Source organism: Rosa chinensis, chromosome 7, assembly GCF_002994745.2.
Source record: "Rosa chinensis cultivar Old Blush chromosome 7, RchiOBHm-V2, whole genome shotgun sequence".
NCBI lineage: Eukaryota > Viridiplantae > Streptophyta > Magnoliopsida > Rosales > Rosaceae > Rosa > Rosa chinensis.
The window spans coordinates 44057222-44077483 of record NC_037094.1 but is presented as its reverse complement, the minus strand read 5'-3'; the positions used below and the strand labels follow the sequence as shown (position 1 = coordinate 44077483).

The following is a 20262-nucleotide window of genomic DNA, read 5'->3' as shown; positions in this document are numbered from 1 at the left end:
CGCCAATTTCGCGGCCGGAGATTGCCGGAATCGGAAAATATCGGCGTTGACTCAAAACTGCTACAGTGATCGTCCTCTTCTTCTCGTTGCTGCATCTTCCACAGTTCATATTAAGCTACGAAAAGAACCCAGAAATGAAGAGAAGGAAGAGAGCTTTCCAACGACATCTTATACGTCAAAATCTGTCGCCGGATGGAGGAGTTATGGCCGGAAGAAGGTGAAGAGGTCGGAGAGGAAGAGAGAATCGGGAGGGCTCGGTAAGTTTCCGAAAATGGAAACTTACCACAGTAACTCGGCTATTTATAGAAAATTACTATGAACAGTAACTTTAGTATTTTGGCCATAACTTTCTCATATGAACTCCGATTTTTACGTACCACATATGCACGCGCTCGGTTTAACGTCCTCTACAACTTTCATGAAGAACATTTTGTCAAATTTTGGCCCGAACAAAAAGTCATATTTTAGGGCCCCCTAATAGTACTGAAACGACAGTAAAAGTGAAAGTAAATGCCGTTTACCGTCCTAATGATTAGTAAATCAGTAAATTTAGGTTCGGGACGTAACAGTGATAAAGTAAGCACTATTTTGATTTTTTATTTGTATTTTTCTCTAACCAAGTAACAATATGTTGGATAATGACATTGTTTGGTGGTGTGCAGTGCGGTTAAAGCTTTCAATACTGAAACAGGTAGGGTTAACAAAGTGTCCAAGGTGAAATTACTTCCGGTAAGTAATGATATATGTGCTTGATTATAAAATTCAATAATGCATTTCTAATTCAATAATCCTAATATATAGGGCGTACCTAAACAACCGGGTGGAGTTGAGTGTGGCTATTATGTGATGCGATATATGAAAGATATTATAAATGATGACACTCTTTCATTTTCAACCAAGGTAAATGCATATATTATAGTTTGACCAGCAGTTTGATTTAAATAGTTTCAATGATTATGACTTATGTTGTGTTATACATTTCTAGTGGGCGGCAAAGAGTCGGAACTCAAATATCCAAGAGCAACTTGATGAGGTGCGCATTGAAGCAATTGACTACTTGCAGACTTTGCTATAGCTAGATCTTGACAAGCAATATGACTTTGAGTATGGCTAGATTTTGCTGACCATTTTGTAGTAGATGTAGTGATATCAGGATGAATTGTGAACAAATTATACTGCATGTAGTTATTGCAGTAGTGGCATCTTCTACACTAGCCTTAAAGTAGGTTAGGGTTTATTGTGCAAAACTTTTGAAACTTCCTCAAGCTCTAATTTTGGATAGAAATTAATACAATTCCCTAATATTTAAAGTACATTTGAATTTCATGTTATTTGTGGATCAACTTTCTAGTACCAAATACAGCAGAAAAGGGATATGAAAAAAAACATCAGTTACTGATGAAGAACTGATGTCAAAAAACAGAAATTACATCAGTTTGAAAACAAAAACCAATGTCAGAAAAGAGAAAATACATCAGTTACCAAACAAAAACCGATATCTAGCATTGCTATGAACATTGATATATAAACAAAAACGATGTCTAGTATAAATATGGACATCGATATATAAACAGAACCGATATCTAGATTACTATGGACATCGATATATAAACAAAAACCGATGTCTGGTATAACACTATGCCAATAAAGCCTTCAGACGACAGATGATATTTGTCGTCTGATATGTAAATTATCTGTTGTCTATCCAACTGCCGTCTCTTACGGCATCAGACTACAGATATCCTCTGTCGTCTCTTCTCACTCAGACAACAGAAGTTTCGCAAGGCTCTGTCGTCTGAACAACCCAACTTTGAAGGATTTGGGGCTTTCTGTGGTTACTAATCACATACAACGACACATTAATGTTGTTTAAATCAATTACACACTACAGTTTTAATAAAACTGCTGTTGTCTGAAATTAAATAAGAACACATTTATATGTTGTCTGAGGTTACCAAAATAAAGGCATGTTTAACAATCTGTTGTTTGAATACATTTTCAATGATATTTAATTGTTGATATAAGCTCAGAACAACGTTACTACGGAATCGAATTCTGTTGTGTGATAGTTAAATGAACTTCGCTTTTCTGTTGTCTGTTAGAAGAACTTCTGTTGTTTGATAATGAATTGAACTTCACTTTTATGTTGTTACAAGTATATAGGAACGACATACAGTTGTTCTTTTTGTTGTTACTATATATGTGGTACAACATATCATAAACCTGTATGTGTTGAATTTGTACGAACAGACATCAAAAGCATATTATAGGACCTAAAATTAGCAAATTTCCCATTGCATCAAGTAACCCACCAAACTACAATCTCATCAGTTTCAGGATACTAAACTAGCTAGCAGCTAGCTTTTACAATAGCTAATTTCAAGTACAGCCATTGTTGTGATCAGCATAACATCTTGAAAGCTACTGAAATTGTTTTCCTATATCACTAACTATAGAGTACAAATATATTAACAAGTGTATGGAAGCATATATAGTTCTGTAAGAACAATATAAACAAAATATTACATGAGCACAAGTGATGATATCAGATCCCACCTAACTACAACAGAGAAATCTGGGCTCGCCACTCAACTGATAGCTAGCATTGAGCTTTCATCTAACCTGTCAACTAGAAACAAGCAGCTTCTATCAACATACTTTAATCACCACTCAAATCTCAATAGAAAATCAGAGCAACATTTAAAATTCTGGAACTTTCTCAATTACAGACCAGACTTGGAAAATTCACAGAACATTCAGTTTATGTCAAAATGCGATGAAACTTTCCAGATCCTTTGCTAACTAATAGAAGTAAAACATATCAAAAATTCAGGTCATTTGAAGGTCAATAAGTCAGGAAAAAGAAATACCAAAGAAGGCTGTACTGCAGGTCAGTTACTGCAGATTTCTTTCAAAATACCAGAGTTCTTGGTATCATAATCCTTAAACTGATGGAAGGAAACTGATTATAATTTCACAATGAGACCTTTAGTTAACAATGAGACCTATAGCATATCAAAGCAAAACAAAAATTTCATGAATGCAATCAGGCGACAATGTGTAGCCAGCAATAGAATATTAACTCTTTCTACACATCTAATACATTAGAATTGCAATCAGGCGACAATGCATGTGTAGCCAGCATTAGAATATTAACTCTTTCTACACTCTTTTTACAATGCTATTAATTAACAAATACAAAAAAATATACAATTGCATTTTATTTTTCCCAACAAAAGTAAACTTTACATTCCCAATCTCTCTTCATTGTTTTAATCCAGCTATATATCGATAAGAAAGTGCCCAATATATACAAACTGGCCATGCCAGCAAGATCTTTTTAAACATTTCTTGGCATACAAAAATGACATCTACTTCATACCTTAAATAAATTCTTTGACATCTACTTCATACCTTAAACACTAACCTTGAGGTATGAAAATTTATACCGCACTCCAGTGAGCATGGACAAAGATGTAGGCCTGATCCATTTCATTGTCAGTAAAATGCCAGCACACACAAACATAGAGGATAAAAGTACTATGGAAGTAAGCTATAATCCAACTAGACCTAGCTTGAATAAGCATTACTTGGGTGTACAAGAAACACAGAAAAGTAGTGTATGTTTATACGAATCAGGAAGGATATATGATGCCATTGTTGATTCCAAGATTTGAAGTTTTAATCAATGATGCTAACGTGCGAACCCAACACTCCTTATATGGTAGTAGAGACAATGATAATCAAAATAACCCTCCTCTGGTTGGAAAAGGATAAGCCACTATTCCTCAAATAATGAAATATATGCAGTGTGAACAATTATCATGGTAACAAAGTAACAAGAACTCAATTTCAGAAGTGAAAAGTCGACAACTACATACCTTAATACAAATGTATCACCTCCCACAGTCAAATTCTGCACACTGGAACTTCTACACCATCAAGCAAGAATAGAAATCACATCGCAAAATCACCAAAACCAATTACTATATCATGAACTGAACACACATTTCACTAATTACAAAACTCAAGCCACTCTAACACACACCCGCCAACACCCAACACCCCAAAACCCAAAATTCTCATCATCCGAAGCTCAATTCAAACAAATATCCACTAACCCAGAACACAAAAATCAGTGACAGAATCAAAGAGCCTTCCTTTAAAGTTGATCAAATAAGCAAATGGAATCGAGAACCCTACCGAGTGAGTGATCTGGTGGACGAGGAGAGAAGGGCGTGCTCGGAAAAGAGACGCTTGATCTTACAGTAATCATATCTCCACCGCAGCTTTCTCTACTGCAAAAACGGTTACAATTGTAGTACTAAGTCTACTAAATCAAATCAATCAAACAGAGAACTCAATCATATAATCACAATCATAAATAAGAGGAAGGAAAATGGTTCGAGAAATCTGGCCTGTGAGAACAAAAGAGGCACGGCAGTCGCTGTCCTAAAGCCGTAGACGCCTCCCCTCATGCAGGTGTTGGCGGTCGTCTACAAACTCCAAGATACAACCCTTATACCTCACAGGTTGTCTAATCCGCTTCGCACGTTCACGGTAGATGGGATGCCAAGCTTTTATCGATTACCCAAGAGTAGAGAATATGAATTGGTACAGAAGGAAGTTTTGATAATAGAAGAAGATGAAGAATAGGGGAAAGAAAGAGTTGTTGTGCGTACTTTTCTTGTCTGAAGAGTTCAAACTTATATAAACTCTTCATGCCTGTTGAAAAGAACATGACTCTTGGAAAACCAAAACAGATAACTTTTGATATTATTTAAAATCATATTAATAATAAAAGTTTTGAATCTTTAAAATATAAAAGAAAATAAAATAAAACCAACAATCCCCCACAAGATTCAAAACTTCAAAACTCAGAGATATGGGCAGATTAAAAGAAGGAATTTCTTGGGCAACTTTTATACCATGGAATAGATGTAGGTGTCTTCCGGACTTGAACCTACACTTAGTGTAAACAACTTTCATTTGAAGGAATCATAGTGAACTATAAATGTCTTGAACTAGACCCCTTTTAGTCAAACTATACATTGTCACACACATGATATCGATACATACACTTGGCGCGGGTTAGCGCTATTTATGGCCATGCGCTTTATCTTGATTATCATGAGAGTTAATAGAGAGCAGCCCATCTCTCATCGTTGCGGCCTCACAACTGCTCTCACTTAGGTGAGTTCTCCAAGAGTACATGTGACTTGTACCCCGCGGGAGTATGCCCGCCTCGAATCTCATTCAAGGTATAACCTTTCCTTAATTTCACATGTCAACAGTACTAATGTCATAGGGATGAGTAGGAGAGTTTTTTTTTTTTTTTTTCCTCTCCGTTTATCTTTTTGTTTGTACTGGAATTTTAAGTCACGCAATATGGATTGTTTCTACCCATTGAACCTCCTTCATGGGATCTCCAATCACAGAGGTTGGGTTGCTTCCCTAGGTGACTTCCTTATGGGCTTAAACCCATCCCCCTCGACAAATCTAGGACTATACTCCTAGATAGACCTTTAGTCCTTTAGTCAACTGATCAGCAATGTTCTTTTCTGATTTTACAAAGTCTAAATATACAACTTCTTTGTTCAATAGGCTTCTCACAGATTTGTACCTAACATATATATGTCTATTCATTTTTTTATTAGAATGTGTTTGCTTTACTAATTCTATCACAGCCTTGTTGTCACAATGGATAGAAATAGCTGGAATAGGCTTTCTAATCAAGGGTATCTCAAGTAGGAAATCTTTTAACCATTCAGCCTCAGTACATGCAATATCAAGTGCTACAAGTTCAGATTGCATAGTACTTCTAGTAATTATAGTTTGTTTCTTGGATCCCCAAGATATGGCAGCTCCTCCTAATAGAAAAACATATCCTGAAGTGGATTTTACATCCGAGCTATCAGAAATCCAATTGGCATCAGTATACCCTTCTACTACACAAGGAAATCTTTTATAGCAAATAGAAAAATTTAAAGTACCTCTCAGATACTTAAAGACTCTTTCTAAAGCAATCCAATGATCCTTACTTGGGTTATGAGTATATCTACTTAATCTACCAACCGCAAAAGATATATCAGGTCTAGTCTTATTTGCTATGTACATCAAAGATCCAATCATTTGTGAGTACTTCAGTTGAGACACAGGTTCTCCCATATTTTTCTTTAAAACTAAGTTAGGATCATAAGGTGTTGAAACAGACTTGCAAGTATAATAATTAAATTTCTTTAGCATCTTTTCAATTGCACTAGCCTGATTTAAAGTAAAGCCTAGAGAAGTTTTCTCTAATTTCATTCCTAGGATTATGTTAGCTTCACCTAAATCTTTCATATCAAATTTCTTTGATAAGTAGATTTTCACATTTTCCACAATTTCTAGACTTGTTCCAAACAATAGAATGTCATCAACATATAAACATATATAATATTACACACTCTCCATCACATTCTTTATAGTAGACACATTTATCATGTTCATTGATTTTAAAATCATAATCTAAAATGACCTTGTCAAACTTTTCATGCCATTGTTTTGGAGCTTGTTTAAGACCATAAAGGGACTTAATTAATTTGCAGACTTTATGTTCTTGACCTTTAACAATAAATCCCTCAGGTTGCTCCATATATATCTCCTCATCTAAATCTCCGTTCAAGAATGCAGTTTTTACATCCATTTGGTGAATTACTAAATTATGTATGGATGCTAAAGCTATGAGAATTCTAATGGTAGTGATACTGGACACAGGTGAGTATGTATCAAAATAATCTATACCTTTCTTTTGTGTGAAACCTTTGGCTACTAGTCTAGCCTTATATTTGTCTATGCTACCATCAGGTTTCAGCTTTTTCCTAAAAACCCATTTGCAACCAATTGGTCTAGTTCCAGGAGGTAAGTTGGTTAATTCCCAAGTGTGATTTTGTAAAATAGACTCAACCTCACTATGTATTGCTTCTTTCCAGAATGGAGCATCTGCAGAAGCCATAGCTTCTTTGTATGTAGTTGGATCACCTTCAATGTGAAATACTACAAAATCATCTCCAAAATTCTTTTCTTTCCTCATTCTTTTAGTTCTTCTAAGTTCTTCTACGGGTTCTGATTCTTCACTTATGGGATTACTTGTACTAGCAGAAGCTTTATCAATATTAGTAATGACTCTATCTACAGTTTTATTTGGGATTCTAGACTTGAAAGGGAAAATATCTTCAAAGTAAGTTGCATCCCTACATTCAATTATAGTGTTATTGGAAATTTCACTAACCTCAGAATTTATCACTAAAAATCTGTTAGCACTACTATGGTGAGCATAGCCTAAGAATACGGTATCTACAGTTTTGGGTCCAATTTTCTTTCTTTTAGGATCAGGAATTGTAACATTGGCTAAACACCCCCACACTTTCAAGATTTGAAGATTTGGAGTTCTCTTCTTCCAAACTTCATAAGGGGTTTCAGTGTTGTTTTTAACAATGACTCTATTTAATATAAAACAAGCTGTTAGTAATGCTTCCCCCCACAAGTTTTCAGGTAGACCAGAACTCAAAAGCATTGCATTCACCATATCTAATAATGTTCTGTTTTTCCTTTCGGCAACTCCGTTAGATTGTGGAGAATAGGGTGGTGTTACCTCATGTATTATTCCGTGCTCTTCACAAAAGTCACTTAGATCATTCGAAGTATATTCACCACCTCTATCAAACCTTAAACGTTTAATCTTCTTTTCTAATTGATTCTCTACTTCAGTCTTATAAATTTTGAATTTACTAAATACTTCATCCTTTGTTTTATCAAATAGACATAACAATACTTAGAGCAATCATCAATAAAGGTCACAAAATATTTATTTCCAGCTCTAGTAGATGGCCTATTTGAATCACAAACGTCACTATGTATAAGCTCTAGGACTTGTGTTGTTCTTACAACAGACTTAAAAGGTTTCTTGGGTTGCTTAGCTTGCACACAAATTTCACATTTGTGTTCCAGATTTAAGGTTGATTTGGGAACTAGGTTCAGATCCATCATCTTCTTAATTTTAATTAAGTTTATGTGTCCCAATCTTCCATGCCAAACATTATTAGTTTCAACATTCAGAACTTGAGAAGTACCAATATCTTGAGATAAATTTAACTTAAATAATCCTTCACAAACAAAACCTTTACCAATAAACACATTACTTTTGGTTATTACAACCTTATTCGATTCTAATACAACTCTATAACCTTGTTCCACTAAGGCAGAACCACTAACTAAATTTTTATAAGCTGTAGGTATATGTCGCACATTCTTTAAGCTTAAGACTTTTCCAGATGTCATCTTCAAGTCTACATCTCCAATTCCATAAACTTGTGCGACCGAGTTAATGTTGAAACCAGTTACACGTCCTCCACTTGATTTCTGGTAAGTTTTAAAAGAATCACGGTCAAGACAAACATGTATGTTAGTTCCAGAATCAAACCACCAAGTTTTACTTTCATAAGTAAAATTGACAGAAGGATTATACTTGAATAATGGTTGAGAGGACTCTTGCTCCATTAGCATATTCACTTGAGCTTTTGGACCATTCCTATTTGCTTGAGACTTGTTCTCCTCAGTCCTTTTGTAGAAGCAATTCCTTGCTACATGGTTGGTCCTCCCACAAACAAAGCAAGATATCTTTTCTCTCCCTTGATCCCTAGATTTCTGGAACTGTTTGTTATGGTTGGCTCTATTGTTCTTAAAGTTTATCCCCCTAGGCTGAAAATTGCTTCTTCGATTTCTGTTGTGGAATTTAGTCTTGTTATGGTTTTTGTTTCCCACAACTAAGTTCACAATGGGTGTTTTCTCAGGTTTTTCCTTTTGGTCTACCCTTTGTTTTTCTTCAACTCTAAGGTTATTCATAGCTTGACGAAGGGTAAACTCTCCTTGTTTATGCCTAAGGCTCTTGGCATGTTCATCCCAAGAAGGAGGCAATTTATCTATAAGGCAAGACACTTTGAAGTCTTCACTAAACTTGGTTCCTTTCTTTTCTATTCCCCTTAAAAGCTCTTGATACTCATGGATTTGGCTATCTACAGATTTGTTTTCAACCATCTTATAACTATTAAAGTTAGAGACCGTAAACCTATCAACTCCAGCATCTACAATCCCATATTCGGCTTCTAATGCATCCCAAAGTTCTTTGGCTGTGGATGTTGTAGAGTGATACACATCATAAAGGTGGTCAGACAAAGCACTTAAAATTCTATTATGACAATGATATTCTATATCTTCCAGAGTTAACCAAGAAGAGGATGCTTTGTTTTGATCATGCCCCTCAATGGCAGAAATATACCCAAGAACTGTTAGCCAATATTTTAACTGTTTCTGCCATCTACGGAAATGTTGACCACTAAATTTTTCAGGTTTAACACTAAGAGCCTCTTGATCTAAGTTTGTCATTTTAATATACTAAGAATAGGAGAGAGATTAGATATATAGCAAGCACACTGTGAGAACAAAAAATAACGTCAAAACACACAACAGATGCAATGTTTCAAGTATATAAACCTTTTGCAGAGTAGAACGTATGTATAAACAATTATGGTCAAATCAGTTTCAAGGCCAATCAATATACACACACAATGCATCAATTATATAAGATCAAGTGGATTTGACTACGACTTCCAGATGCTTTTCCTAATAAATTTTTTTTTTTTTCGTTCTTTTCAATACCAGATGATTATATATATACAATCAAAATCTGCTACCTTTTCTCTTAAACCAATTCGGCAATGAAAGTAACAGACAACTTTTTTTTTTTTTTTTTTTTTATACCAACAGAATATAGATATAGCACAATTAAATCTGATGCCTTATTCTCTTAATCACAATTCAGCAGTCAGACACCCGTTTTCTTTGATTTCTATTAATCAAGTTCTGAATCCTATATTGATTGAGAATGAAATCTAAGAGACAGATTGTTATAACAAATCTACGGCTTTAGATTGTTATAATTGCAGTACTAAGTCTACTAAATCAAATCAATCAAACAGAGAACTCAATCATATAATCACAATCATAAATAAGAGGAAGGAAAATGGTTCGAGAAATCTGGCCTGTGAGAACAAAAGAGGCACGGCAGTCGCTGTCCTAAAGCCGTAGACGCCTCCTCTCGTGCAGGTGTTGGCGGTCGTCTACAAACTCCAAGATACAACCCTTATACCTCACAGGTTGTCTAATCCGCTTCGCACGTTCACGGTAGACGGGATGCCAAGCTTTTATCGATTACCCAAGAGTAGAGAATATGAATTGGTACAGAAGGAAGTTTTGATAATAGAAGAAGATGAAGAATAGGGGAAAGAAAGAGTTGTTGTGCGTACTTTTCTTGTCTGAAGAGTTCAAACTTATATAAACTCTTCATGCCTATTGAAAAGAACATGACTCTTGGAAAACCAAAACAGATAACTTTTGATATTATTTAAAATCATATTAATAATAAAAGTTTTGAATCTTTAAATATAAAAGAAAATAAAATAAAACCAACAAAAACTACTTCTACCCCTAAAACCCAAACAAATACCACAAAATTAAACCAAAAACTGAAACACAGAAGGAATCGGTGATGAGATAAACCCCAAAATCCCTCAAAACCACCAAGTTGAAGCTTTTGATTGAAAAAGTAGATCAGGTAAATACAAACACCGAGAGAGAGAGAGAGAGAGAGAGAGAGGACGGAAAGAAGGGGTTTATGTAGGTATGGCTCTCTTCTTCTTCGCACTAGCGGTTCTTCCTCATATCTGAAAGGAATTTAAAATAAAATAAAATAAAATCAGAAAAAACCCTCAATTGAATTTGGGAGAGACATATTTACTCACCTAATGACCGGATTATTGGCTTCATCTTTTACATCGATGGGATGGCATCGAGCAAGGATGAAGAGAAGAAGAGGAAACGGGATGAGAGATGAAGGAGACTGAGAGATCTGGGTTTGGCATCTTTTCGAAAAAGAATGTCTTCCAAGTAAAAGGTTAATTTGGTGGGAAATTAGAATTTAGCTAAAACGACTGAGCGGGGATTCTTAAATTTTTGCTAGTCATTTACGGCTTCTGGTTTTAAGCAGTATACAGTCCCTGAAATCTGAGTGAAATGCATTTACAGCTCTTCAGACAGCATATAATTGTCGTCCCAATTTTCAACATTTTAATGAGAAATCTTTAGTCTTTTAAGACAACAGTTATTTGTTGTCTTAATTTTCTAACTTACAAAAAAGATGAAAAAACCAAAATAGTATGGATTCTCATGCTATTTAGACAACAGAATTAATTTATATGTTCTCTGAAGAAGTTTAAAAACTTCAGACAACAGAAAACAAAACTTCTGTAGTCTGAAATGTGTCGTCTGAAGGCATTATTGGCATAGTGTAACTATGGACATCGATATATAAACAAAACCGATGTCTAGCATAAATATGGACATCAGTTCAAACTATACTACAGAATGTAGATTGAACGTCTAGTGAAATATTATGTACCAAAGACACGAAAAGCTTATGAAACACAAGCAAAAATTTATGAGAACCGATGTATTATCAGACATCGTTTCTAAATCAGAAACGATGTTAAAATGGATAATTGTGTTGTTTGACCTATATTTCATTAAGCATCTTATGCCAAAATATGAAGGTTTGACAATAGCTAAACACACCAAAATGGTGATCACATTAACGTTTTTACATCGGTTCTGAACCTTAAACCGATGTCTCGTTGCAAAATAGACATCAGTTGTGAACCGATGTCTTAGTTTTGGCGATCTTTAACATCGCCCACTAAGACATTGAATTTTTTTTTTTAACATCAATTGTGAACTGATTGTCTATGAACTTTATCCTAGTAGTGTTTTTCTCTTTTTTGTTTTTTTTTTTCCATCAAATTTTGCAGATATCTTCATTTTATCGGAGATATATCCTAAATATCTAATATATCGGGGATATTTGACAATGTTGGAGAAATTTCTGTGAAACGGTAGAAAATAAGATATTAACTCCTTAAGATATATCGATCCCTAAAAAAAAAAAAAAAAAATATATATATATATATATATATATCAGAAATATATCAAAAATATGTCAGATGTTTCAATTCTTAGCTTTTCCCCATCTTACAGAGCAATAGCAATAGCCATGCACAAGCTACTTTAAAAATAGATTGCGGCAGTTGGGTGGGTCTTAAGATTTTTAGTATTCTTTCTGATCAAGATTTAGTAGTGCTGAGGATTCAGAGTTGTTGTTAAGTTATTTTTCATTCCTCTTGTTAGATCGAGTACTCGTAAAAGCCTTCTAAATATTAGTATTCTTTCTGACTTTAGACCAATAATCTACAACCAATATATTAAGGAAAAAGAACACCTCAAAAATTTCTTGCCATTATCAAGATATGTGTCTTGGACCTAATCCCTAAGTAGAACAAGTACAGCACACTAAGTTAAGAGTGCCCACACTACCTTCACAAACTGAGGATCCCATTTGAGACATTGCATCATTTCACCTGGTCTCTTCGAGACCGTCGAAACGAATGCCTATCCTTCTCTTTTAATACAACGATCCATTTATATATAGGTGTATATAAATTTTCTCAATATATAGATGGTGTGTTGTAAAATCAATTTCTAAAGTTAACACATTAAGAGCAAACTAATCAAATTAAGAACCAAAAAATAACACACACACCATTTATAATATTTTAGAGATGATTAAGCTGAAACCAACGCCAGTACAAGTCTATAAATTTCTTTAACCAGATGACATGAGCATATTCAATATAACCCTAAACCATCGTACTTAATGAGGTAAATTGATTATATTATATACGTGATGGTATCTCCACTTTGCAGAAACTAATCATCTTCTTGAGCTCTTGCTGAAACCTCTCCATAGACAACAATGGCAAGCATATTGGTACCAGAATTTCATATTGCTCATCTTTGTTTATGTTCCTGACATAGAAGCTAATCAGATCAGTGGACTTGGCAACTCCAGCATATATTGGCTTTCCCCACCCGAAATCAATTTCTCCTGCACCTGTTCGTGTGTTATCCGAAACTGTAAAGTCACTAATGCCTTTCATTGCAAGTGGAGGTCGTCCTCTTATCTCCGTAAAATCTGCCACAGATCTCAAGTACTCTTCACTCATTTTAGCTTTCGATTTTTTCACCAACTCCACTGCATATCCCAACGGACTGTTACATAAACGTTCTGCAGTTGAAACAGCAGCCGGATATGCAAATGCGTTGCCATAGTATCCCCGAGGAAGACATACATTGTTGTGTTTACCACGTGCATTAATTATGCATGACAGACGGACAATTTGTTTGGGATCCATTTGAAGTGAAATTGTTCGACATTTCCACACGCAAGCTGTTATTAAATCAAATGTGGATGAACAGGTCGAAAGGTGTGGTGGAAGATGCTTCTTAAGGGCCTTTATCTCCTCGGGACCAAAACAGAAAGATTGTTGGACCGTCGCTGCAGAGTTCAGATACGAGGGGCCAGTGGTATCATCAAATTCATGATGTGTACATGAAATTCGTGGGGGATCTCGGGCGTTCAAGAGCTCTCGTTCCCACACTGGTGGAGTAGAAGGTGCTTCTACGCCTAGGGCAATCTCGCCTACTGCGTTCAAGAATTGAACCAAACCAAATGCGTCACACATTGTGTGGTTTAACCGCAATGCAAATATGAAACCTCCGCAAGTCAGACGGGTTACCTACATCAATATATTGCAAATATGAAATCTCCCATTAGACTAATGTTTTTGGCGTATATAGGGTTGAGACTTTAGACTAATTAAGGTTCAACTATTACTATGTTTGTCAAGAGATTATAAATACAAGGATTAATTATGTGTAAGCAAAAAATGGGGGAGGTATGATTATGAATTTATAATCTTTAAAAGTTGAATTATGTCCTTCTGGTTACTGTATCCAAGTGGGATTGCATGAGTTGAGAGAAATTATAGTAGATGGAGTACGTATAATTAAGTTGATCACTTCACCTGTATCAAGATCAAAGGAGAACCAACAATACCATCAGAGCCTGGCACATTAAACAGGAACTCCTCTAGGAATGGACAAGGCGGTAGAATTGCATCCTTGAGTTCGTCGAGCGTGGCGTTGGCATTAGCCTCGACGAACAAGATGCCTTCTCCAGTGCAGTCCACCGTAAGCTTTTTCTTATGCACTTCCCTGAGCCTACCAGCGAAAGGGTAGTAATACACCAGTGCTCTACTCAGCGCGTCACTAATCACCTTAACAGGGTCATTTTGTTTCAACAATAATGAAGGATTGTTCTCGTAAGCAATGATGAATGGAACATGGAACCTGAGGGTTTGCTTGTCGTCAATATCCGACAGCAGCTTTGTTTCATGTGGTGTTGGTTTTGCAGGTGTTATCAGTCGCGGCTCGCAGCGATTCACCTGGAATGCGAGAGAGCATAATGAGGGCATCTTGACTATCACACACTCGGCGACTCTCTCTCTATCTCTTGTTTGGTACAAGTAAGCTTTTTTGTTTTTGATGACAATACAAGTAAGATTTTGTTGAGAGAGATATATATACACACACACAGTGGGGTGGTTCTGGGGCCTTCCTACATAGAAATTTGTTTGGACTTTTAAAACTATTGGCTAGGTATATTAAATTGTACAAATTAAAGGTAGGTAAAGCTAGGCCAGCTTGAGGTGACTTGTGAAAGCAAGGTTTTTGACATTAGTAGTGTGAAAACACTGCATGTTCTAGTATACCGAGTAGCTTTAAAGCAGTCAACACTATTAGCAAAATAAGTAACTCACACAGATTATTTTAAAAAACACGGATATCTGCGTAAAACACTTAATGAAACGACATGGAATCCTATGTCCCCAAATTACCTGTTTCCGTTCCTGTACCTCATTGAAATTTTGATATTTGACAGACTTCTCAACAAATTTTAACTTTGTTAGCCGAGTTCTGTTTTGAGAAACCATTAGCCGCGAGGAATAACTCAAGCCCTAGCAGAGCGCTAGGTCAGACTTCAAAATTTAGGATCTATTTTAACTTCAACGTGAAAGCTAAAACATTTTATAATTTACTCACACGGTTATCCGTGAGAATCACAATTCACACAGATTTCGGTAAACATAATAATATTAATTAGTTCATTTAGAAATTGTTATTTTTGGGTGTTAAATAAATTATAGAAAGACAATATTCCGTTACTAATACTGTTTCATACATATTTATGTGTGAACTGAAAATACATAGGATATCCGTTAGGGCTGCAAACGGATTAGGTTGGATCAGTTTTGACTCTAAACTGTTTCTATACTAAAGTGAGTAGTTTAAGCATTTTGGACAGCCGGTCATTAAAAAAAAAAAAAAATTAACCCGATCCAATCCAATCCAATTAAAGATGGTTTGGTTTGGTGGGTTAGACGGTTTTAACATATATTATATTGACATACTATTTTTGAAAAAAAAAATCTAGTAAAATTCAATCTAAATAATAAAAATTATATTAAATAAACATAATCTAACTTTATAATACAATAATCAAATCCAAAACCAATATTCAAAAACCAAAATCTAGAATAGATTCAAAGTGATTGACTTATTTGATGGCTTAGCTATAAATACTTGCTTAATATGGTAGTATTAAACTTCTTTTTTTTTTTTTGAAAATAAGGGCTAGTTCGGCTGCCCTCAAGCCTTCATTAATGAAACTGCTGAATACAAAGGGGGGGGGGGACGTAAAGCCTGAACCCCGAACAATTAGTACCAAGAGAACTTCCTGAATGGGAGATTGAGATATGTGATATGAGAGGATCAAATTAATCATAGCGATTATATATTAGATATGATAGTACATCATTTGAGAATGAAGTTATAATTAGATATTTAAAAGTTACTTAGAACAACTGGACAAATGAATATATATATATATATATAATAAAAATTTAAAACCTTTTCTTATTATATTCAAACATACCAGTCGGTTTGGGTTCAAACTAACCCAATTCATAAATGGTATGATTCGGTATTGAACCGGCATTCAATTTTTAAAGTTACCGGTCGGTTTTGACCGGTTTGGCCGGTTTGTACCTTGTTTTGCACACCCCTAATATCCGTGTGAAAAATCCATCTAAGTGCTCGAACCTAGTTAACTACACTAGGATATTTGTTAGACTTGTAAATGTATTTCCTACGGATTACAATGACAATACAAAGAAATCACATGGATTTTTGTAAGTATTATTTTTAAAAAAAAAAAATTATAGAAAACCACGCAACCATTAACCCTAATATCCTTTGCCCTCTTTCTCCAGCAGACCGTCTTTACTTTGATTGCTTGATCACAATTTGATATTCGTAGAATATGGAGATTTGGGTCTCTGTGTGTGTTGCTGAGAGATTTTGACTGTTAGAGTTGCTGATTTAAGATTGTCTTTCATACTAATACCTTGTTCTTGAGTTGATTTAATAGTTTTCTAGCTTCTAACTTTGCCGGCCGCATTACTTTCACTAACAGTGAGAGTCGGCCTTCCTATGATCGTGTTACATGGCTTTGGACCCAATTCGCTTTCAAATAGATATAATAATTAATTAATTAATTATATTAATATATTAATATATTATACGATTATAATATACAATAAGATTCTAACTTAATTACTAGATTATATTCTTAACTTTAGGTACAAAATTCTATTTCAAATTCTAAATCTAAATAAATATCTAGAAATAAAAAAACCATGTACTAAAATATTTTATTCTCTTGGAATCGGGTTATGAATCTATTAGCTGAGGACTTGCAGTTTGTTTTTCATATTACTGGGGAGATATTTAGGTTTATGTGGTCTATAGTTTTCTGGACAGGCCACATTTGTTGTGGTTCGAGGAAAATCATGTCCACATGAGGGGCAATTAAAACTAGGTTTGGGCTTGGCCCATGTAGGGCTAAAATGCGCCCTCTCCAATTCCAAGTTCTATTCATCTCATTGACACCGCCAGCCTTTGGGCTTCAATTCATTTCGTCTCTATCCCCTCTCTCTATCTCTCTCTCTCTCTCTCTCTCTATTTTCGATTGTCTTTCAATTCCTCTGGCTTCAGCTTCTGCAATTCGCTGTTAAAACCTGAGGGGAACAACTCAAGGACTCCGCTACTCACAAACCCAATAACCAAACGGTACATCTCTGCTTCTCATTTCGACCCAATTCATCACTGCCTTTCAATACCTTGTTGCTGGGATCATCTTTGTAGTGAAGATCCTAATTGGGTATTATTCTTTATGGTTTTTATGCAAAGGGTGCTGGAGAGTTTGATTCAGTTTAAGTCCTTAAAATGCATCCTCCATTAACGTTACACAAGCACCCCATGTGTGCACAAGTGAGTTCTCAATCCTTTTTACATTCTTCATCTGCTATTTATCTTTTTTTTTTTTTTTTTGGCATTTCTGTGAACAAATTGGATGATCACTAGAAATTTTTCAACTCTATGCTGTTAATGAGTAATGGGTTTGGATTTTGAATTTGATAATCTACGTATGAGTAGTTGGAAATGCCAGAGTGCTCCATAAAATATATTTGGGTTAAATTTATATTAATCCAGTTGTGGACTTTGAACAGTTGTTTTTGTGTTTAAACTGGGGAAATCTGTAAAGGGTCACTGAACCCCCTTAAATCTTTGGAACGGATAACCAATACTATAAATAAGTGACAAGAAACATAATCAAACCGCTAGTCAATAACGTAGTTCGACTCATAGAAGGGTACTCAGAGTTCAAGGTATATGATGATTAACTCTGGAATAGCAATTTGCATCCAAGCTGGATTTTTCTTGTTCTCTTGTACTGGAATTAAACGCCTATGCTATTGTTTATACTATCGATGAGGAGGAGAATCTGGGCACCTTATTGATGCGATCAAGGAACATTTGTAGTGGTTCGATCATTTTTCAATCTCATATGTGCCTGACCATTGTAATGATTTTGCCCATAATAGAAACAGTATATCTGCAACTAGTAGTGAAGATAATGCTTTGCTGGTCACTTGCTTACAAGCAGATGTAACGAGTATTGAATTCATTAGGTGTGTGCAGCAACTTTTTCCCTTGAGATGGGGTATTCTTTTGGGTTAGGTCATTAAGCACTTCCTTCTTTTTATAATCGTTCATCAATCACTAATTGACTTTTCTATCAAAGAAAAGAAAGCATAAACCTAAAAGAGATGAAATTGTTCATTCATATGCAAGCAGTTATGTACATACACTAGACCAACTAGAGAAGAGTTGTGTAATTGGATTTTTGTAGCTAGTTCTAACTAATTGGGAGTTAGATCTTCTATAGGTAGGAGAGATGGTTTTGACAAACAATTCCTTTTGGATTTGCAGAGCATAAGTCCGAACATTCATCACTTCGCTTTATCCTGATACAGACACATTTACTTTCTCTACATATTCTGTTTTTCCAAAATCTCTGTTGTCGGAATTGTCAATTTTGCCATATCAAGTTATTTGGGTTTAGCAGCAAGTAGATAAGTTTTTGTGAAATTTATTTGCTTATATCTTTGTGCAGATCATTGAGGAGTTTCAGAAATGTCATTTAGATCATCCTTTTGCAAAATTCATTGGTGAATGTACAGATCTCAAAATAAAGCTTGATCGCTGTTTTCGGCAGGAAGTGAGTGGTTTCTCTCTATAGAATGTAAATACAATCTTAATCATTACTTTGGGATAAAGGTTTTTCTATTTTCCCGCAGAAAGCGTTGAAGAGGAAAGCCAACTTTGAACAGAGTAAAAAATTGAGGGACAGGCTACAAGCTTCAAGGAAGGAAACTGCTGAGGCGATCACTGAATAGGCATGCAATCCTAATGGCAAACTCCGAGGCATTCATTTAGTGAAAGCAAAAAGTTGTTCTAGAACTCACAATAGTTTGAAATAGGTGAATTATAATGCACTATTTTGGTACTACAGATTGGATATGTGATTGAATTCAAGTCCATGCTATGCTGATGATTATATAGTATCTGCTTTCATTTCTTTGGTTGGAGGAAATATTGGTACACAGTAACATAAGAATTTGGAAATTTGAGAGTTATATTTGCTCAACAATAAGTCAATAACTGGTTCTGTTGGAAATTCTTATTTATCTTTAATTTTAATTTGCACTTAACGGTTGTTTTGCCAAGCTGGTAGCCAAAAGATACAATGAGTAGAATACCACATGGATGGTGATTCAAACTCCTGATTGTCTGAAGCCATTTCAAACAATAACAGATGACATTACCTTGTAGGCATTACCACTTTTTCCAAGCTTCTTTGAATCTTCAGTTTTACAACTCTTTGAAAGATTTCCTGGTTTGCATCATTGGTGCAATTCTGGCAAACTGCTTGTCCGTGGACTGTTTCAGAGCTACTGCTCATGTTGTAGGGACAACCGGAAAGACAGTGACCCCAGGAGCTGCTTTTGAAATTGCTACTAGGAGTGTAGGGGTGTAGCTTCTGGCATCCAAGTGCGCAAAGTAGGAGGATAGCTAGCAAAATAATAAGACCGTAATATCAATGAGTCCATGACAAAGACATTATAAGCTAAGCAATAAAATAATAAAATTTGTCACGAAATGAAATTAAGATGATAATCTAATTTTCTAGTGAGATGAAATACGTACGGTGATGGCGCTTTATCTTGGCTGATCGCATGGATGAGGTGCCGTTGATGATATCGGGCACACATACCACAACGAGGCATGATCATCTGTGATATGGTTTTGTTGTCCAACGTTCCGGTGGACTTGAGGTGGAAATTGAGCTGGTAAGTCTTGATGGCTTCCTCCAAGAGCTCGTCAAAATCATTGTCATCAGAATGTCTGTGGTTCTCATAGTTTAAGTAACCGAACATTTGAAGGTACTTCTTGAGGTCATTGACGCCCTTGACCTTGTCACCTTTGTGACAACCCTTAAGCTGCTCAAGGAACTCAAACGGAGATGAGTTTGCCGTTGCATTAGATAGGAAAGAAAAGAAGGCGAGGAGGAGGAGGAGAGTGACTGTGAAAAGAGAAAGATCAGATTTTGGTGCCATTGCTCCGAGTTAAGAGTATGGATGTTGCAGAAGCCTCATATTATTGATGTGTAAATGTAAAGAGATGGTGTGATCAATTACGTTTTTTTGTAGAGTTGGATGTTGCATATAGATCTGTTGAGCTTAACAAGCAGAAATCATATAAAATTTATTTTAATCGTTCTCTCGCCAGAACATGCTGAGCTCAATATTT

General features: G+C 35.4%; 3 protein-coding genes and 1 long non-coding RNA gene across 4 annotated transcripts; 2 read left to right on the top strand and 2 right to left on the bottom strand.

Moving 5' to 3' along the window:
- The first annotated feature begins 682 nt into the window (after positions 1-682).
- On the top strand, positions 683-1044 carry LOC121050489. Its single transcript, XR_005803143.1, has 3 exons — positions 683-729; positions 802-900; positions 986-1044. It is a non-coding gene; the product is annotated as an uncharacterized LOC121050489 (long non-coding RNA).
- Positions 1045-12821: 11777 nt separating this feature from the next.
- LOC112175857 (alcohol acyl transferase 1 allele GSa) lies at positions 12822-14508 on the bottom strand. Its single transcript, XM_024313606.2, has 2 exons — positions 14013-14508; positions 12822-13724 (listed from the first exon to the last, which is right to left on the bottom strand). The coding sequence occupies exons 1-2, from the start codon at positions 14460-14462 to the stop codon at positions 12822-12824; spliced, it is 1353 nt and encodes a 450-aa protein (XP_024169374.1). The 5' UTR covers positions 14463-14508.
- A 2509-nt stretch (positions 14509-17017) lies between these two features.
- LOC112179110 (COX assembly mitochondrial protein 2 homolog) lies at positions 17018-19045 on the top strand. The gene is made up of 4 exons (XM_024317434.2): positions 17018-17178; positions 17299-17379; positions 18566-18670; positions 18750-19045. The coding sequence occupies exons 2-4, from the start codon at positions 17335-17337 to the stop codon at positions 18846-18848; spliced, it is 249 nt and encodes an 82-aa protein (XP_024173202.1). The 5' UTR covers positions 17018-17178; positions 17299-17334; the 3' UTR covers positions 18849-19045.
- A 60-nt stretch (positions 19046-19105) lies between these two features.
- LOC112179109 (metalloendoproteinase 5-MMP) lies at positions 19106-20185 on the bottom strand. The gene is made up of 2 exons (XM_024317433.2): positions 19660-20185; positions 19106-19524 (listed from the first exon to the last, which is right to left on the bottom strand). The coding sequence occupies exons 1-2, from the start codon at positions 20067-20069 to the stop codon at positions 19470-19472; spliced, it is 465 nt and encodes a 154-aa protein (XP_024173201.1). The 5' UTR covers positions 20070-20185; the 3' UTR covers positions 19106-19469.
- Positions 20186-20262: the final 77 nt, after the last annotated feature.

What these genes read in the sequence shown, in the direction of transcription:
- LOC112179109 (XM_024317433.2), bottom strand. Translation starts at nt 20,069, where the DNA reads ATGGCACCAAAATCTGATCTTTCTCTTTTCACAGTCACTCTCCTCCTC. An exon ending in CAAGATAAAGCGCCATCACC is followed by an intron (nt 19,525 to 19,659) that starts GTACGTATTTCA and finishes TTATTTTGCTAG; the next exon opens with CTATCCTCCTACTTTGCGCA.
- LOC112175857 (XM_024313606.2), bottom strand. Translation starts at nt 14,462, where the DNA reads ATGCCCTCATTATGCTCTCTCGCATTCCAGGTGAATCGCTGCGAGCCG. An exon ending in CTCCTTTGATCTTGATACAG is followed by an intron (nt 13,725 to 14,012) that starts GTGAAGTGATCA and finishes ATATTGATGTAG; the next exon opens with GTAACCCGTCTGACTTGCGG.
- LOC112179110 (XM_024317434.2), top strand. Translation starts at nt 17,335, where the DNA reads ATGCATCCTCCATTAACGTTACACAAGCACCCCATGTGTGCACAA. An exon ending in AGCACCCCATGTGTGCACAA is followed by an intron (nt 17,380 to 18,565) that starts GTGAGTTCTCAA and finishes ATCTTTGTGCAG; the next exon opens with ATCATTGAGGAGTTTCAGAA. An exon ending in ATCGCTGTTTTCGGCAGGAA is followed by an intron (nt 18,671 to 18,749) that starts GTGAGTGGTTTC and finishes ATTTTCCCGCAG; the next exon opens with AAAGCGTTGAAGAGGAAAGC.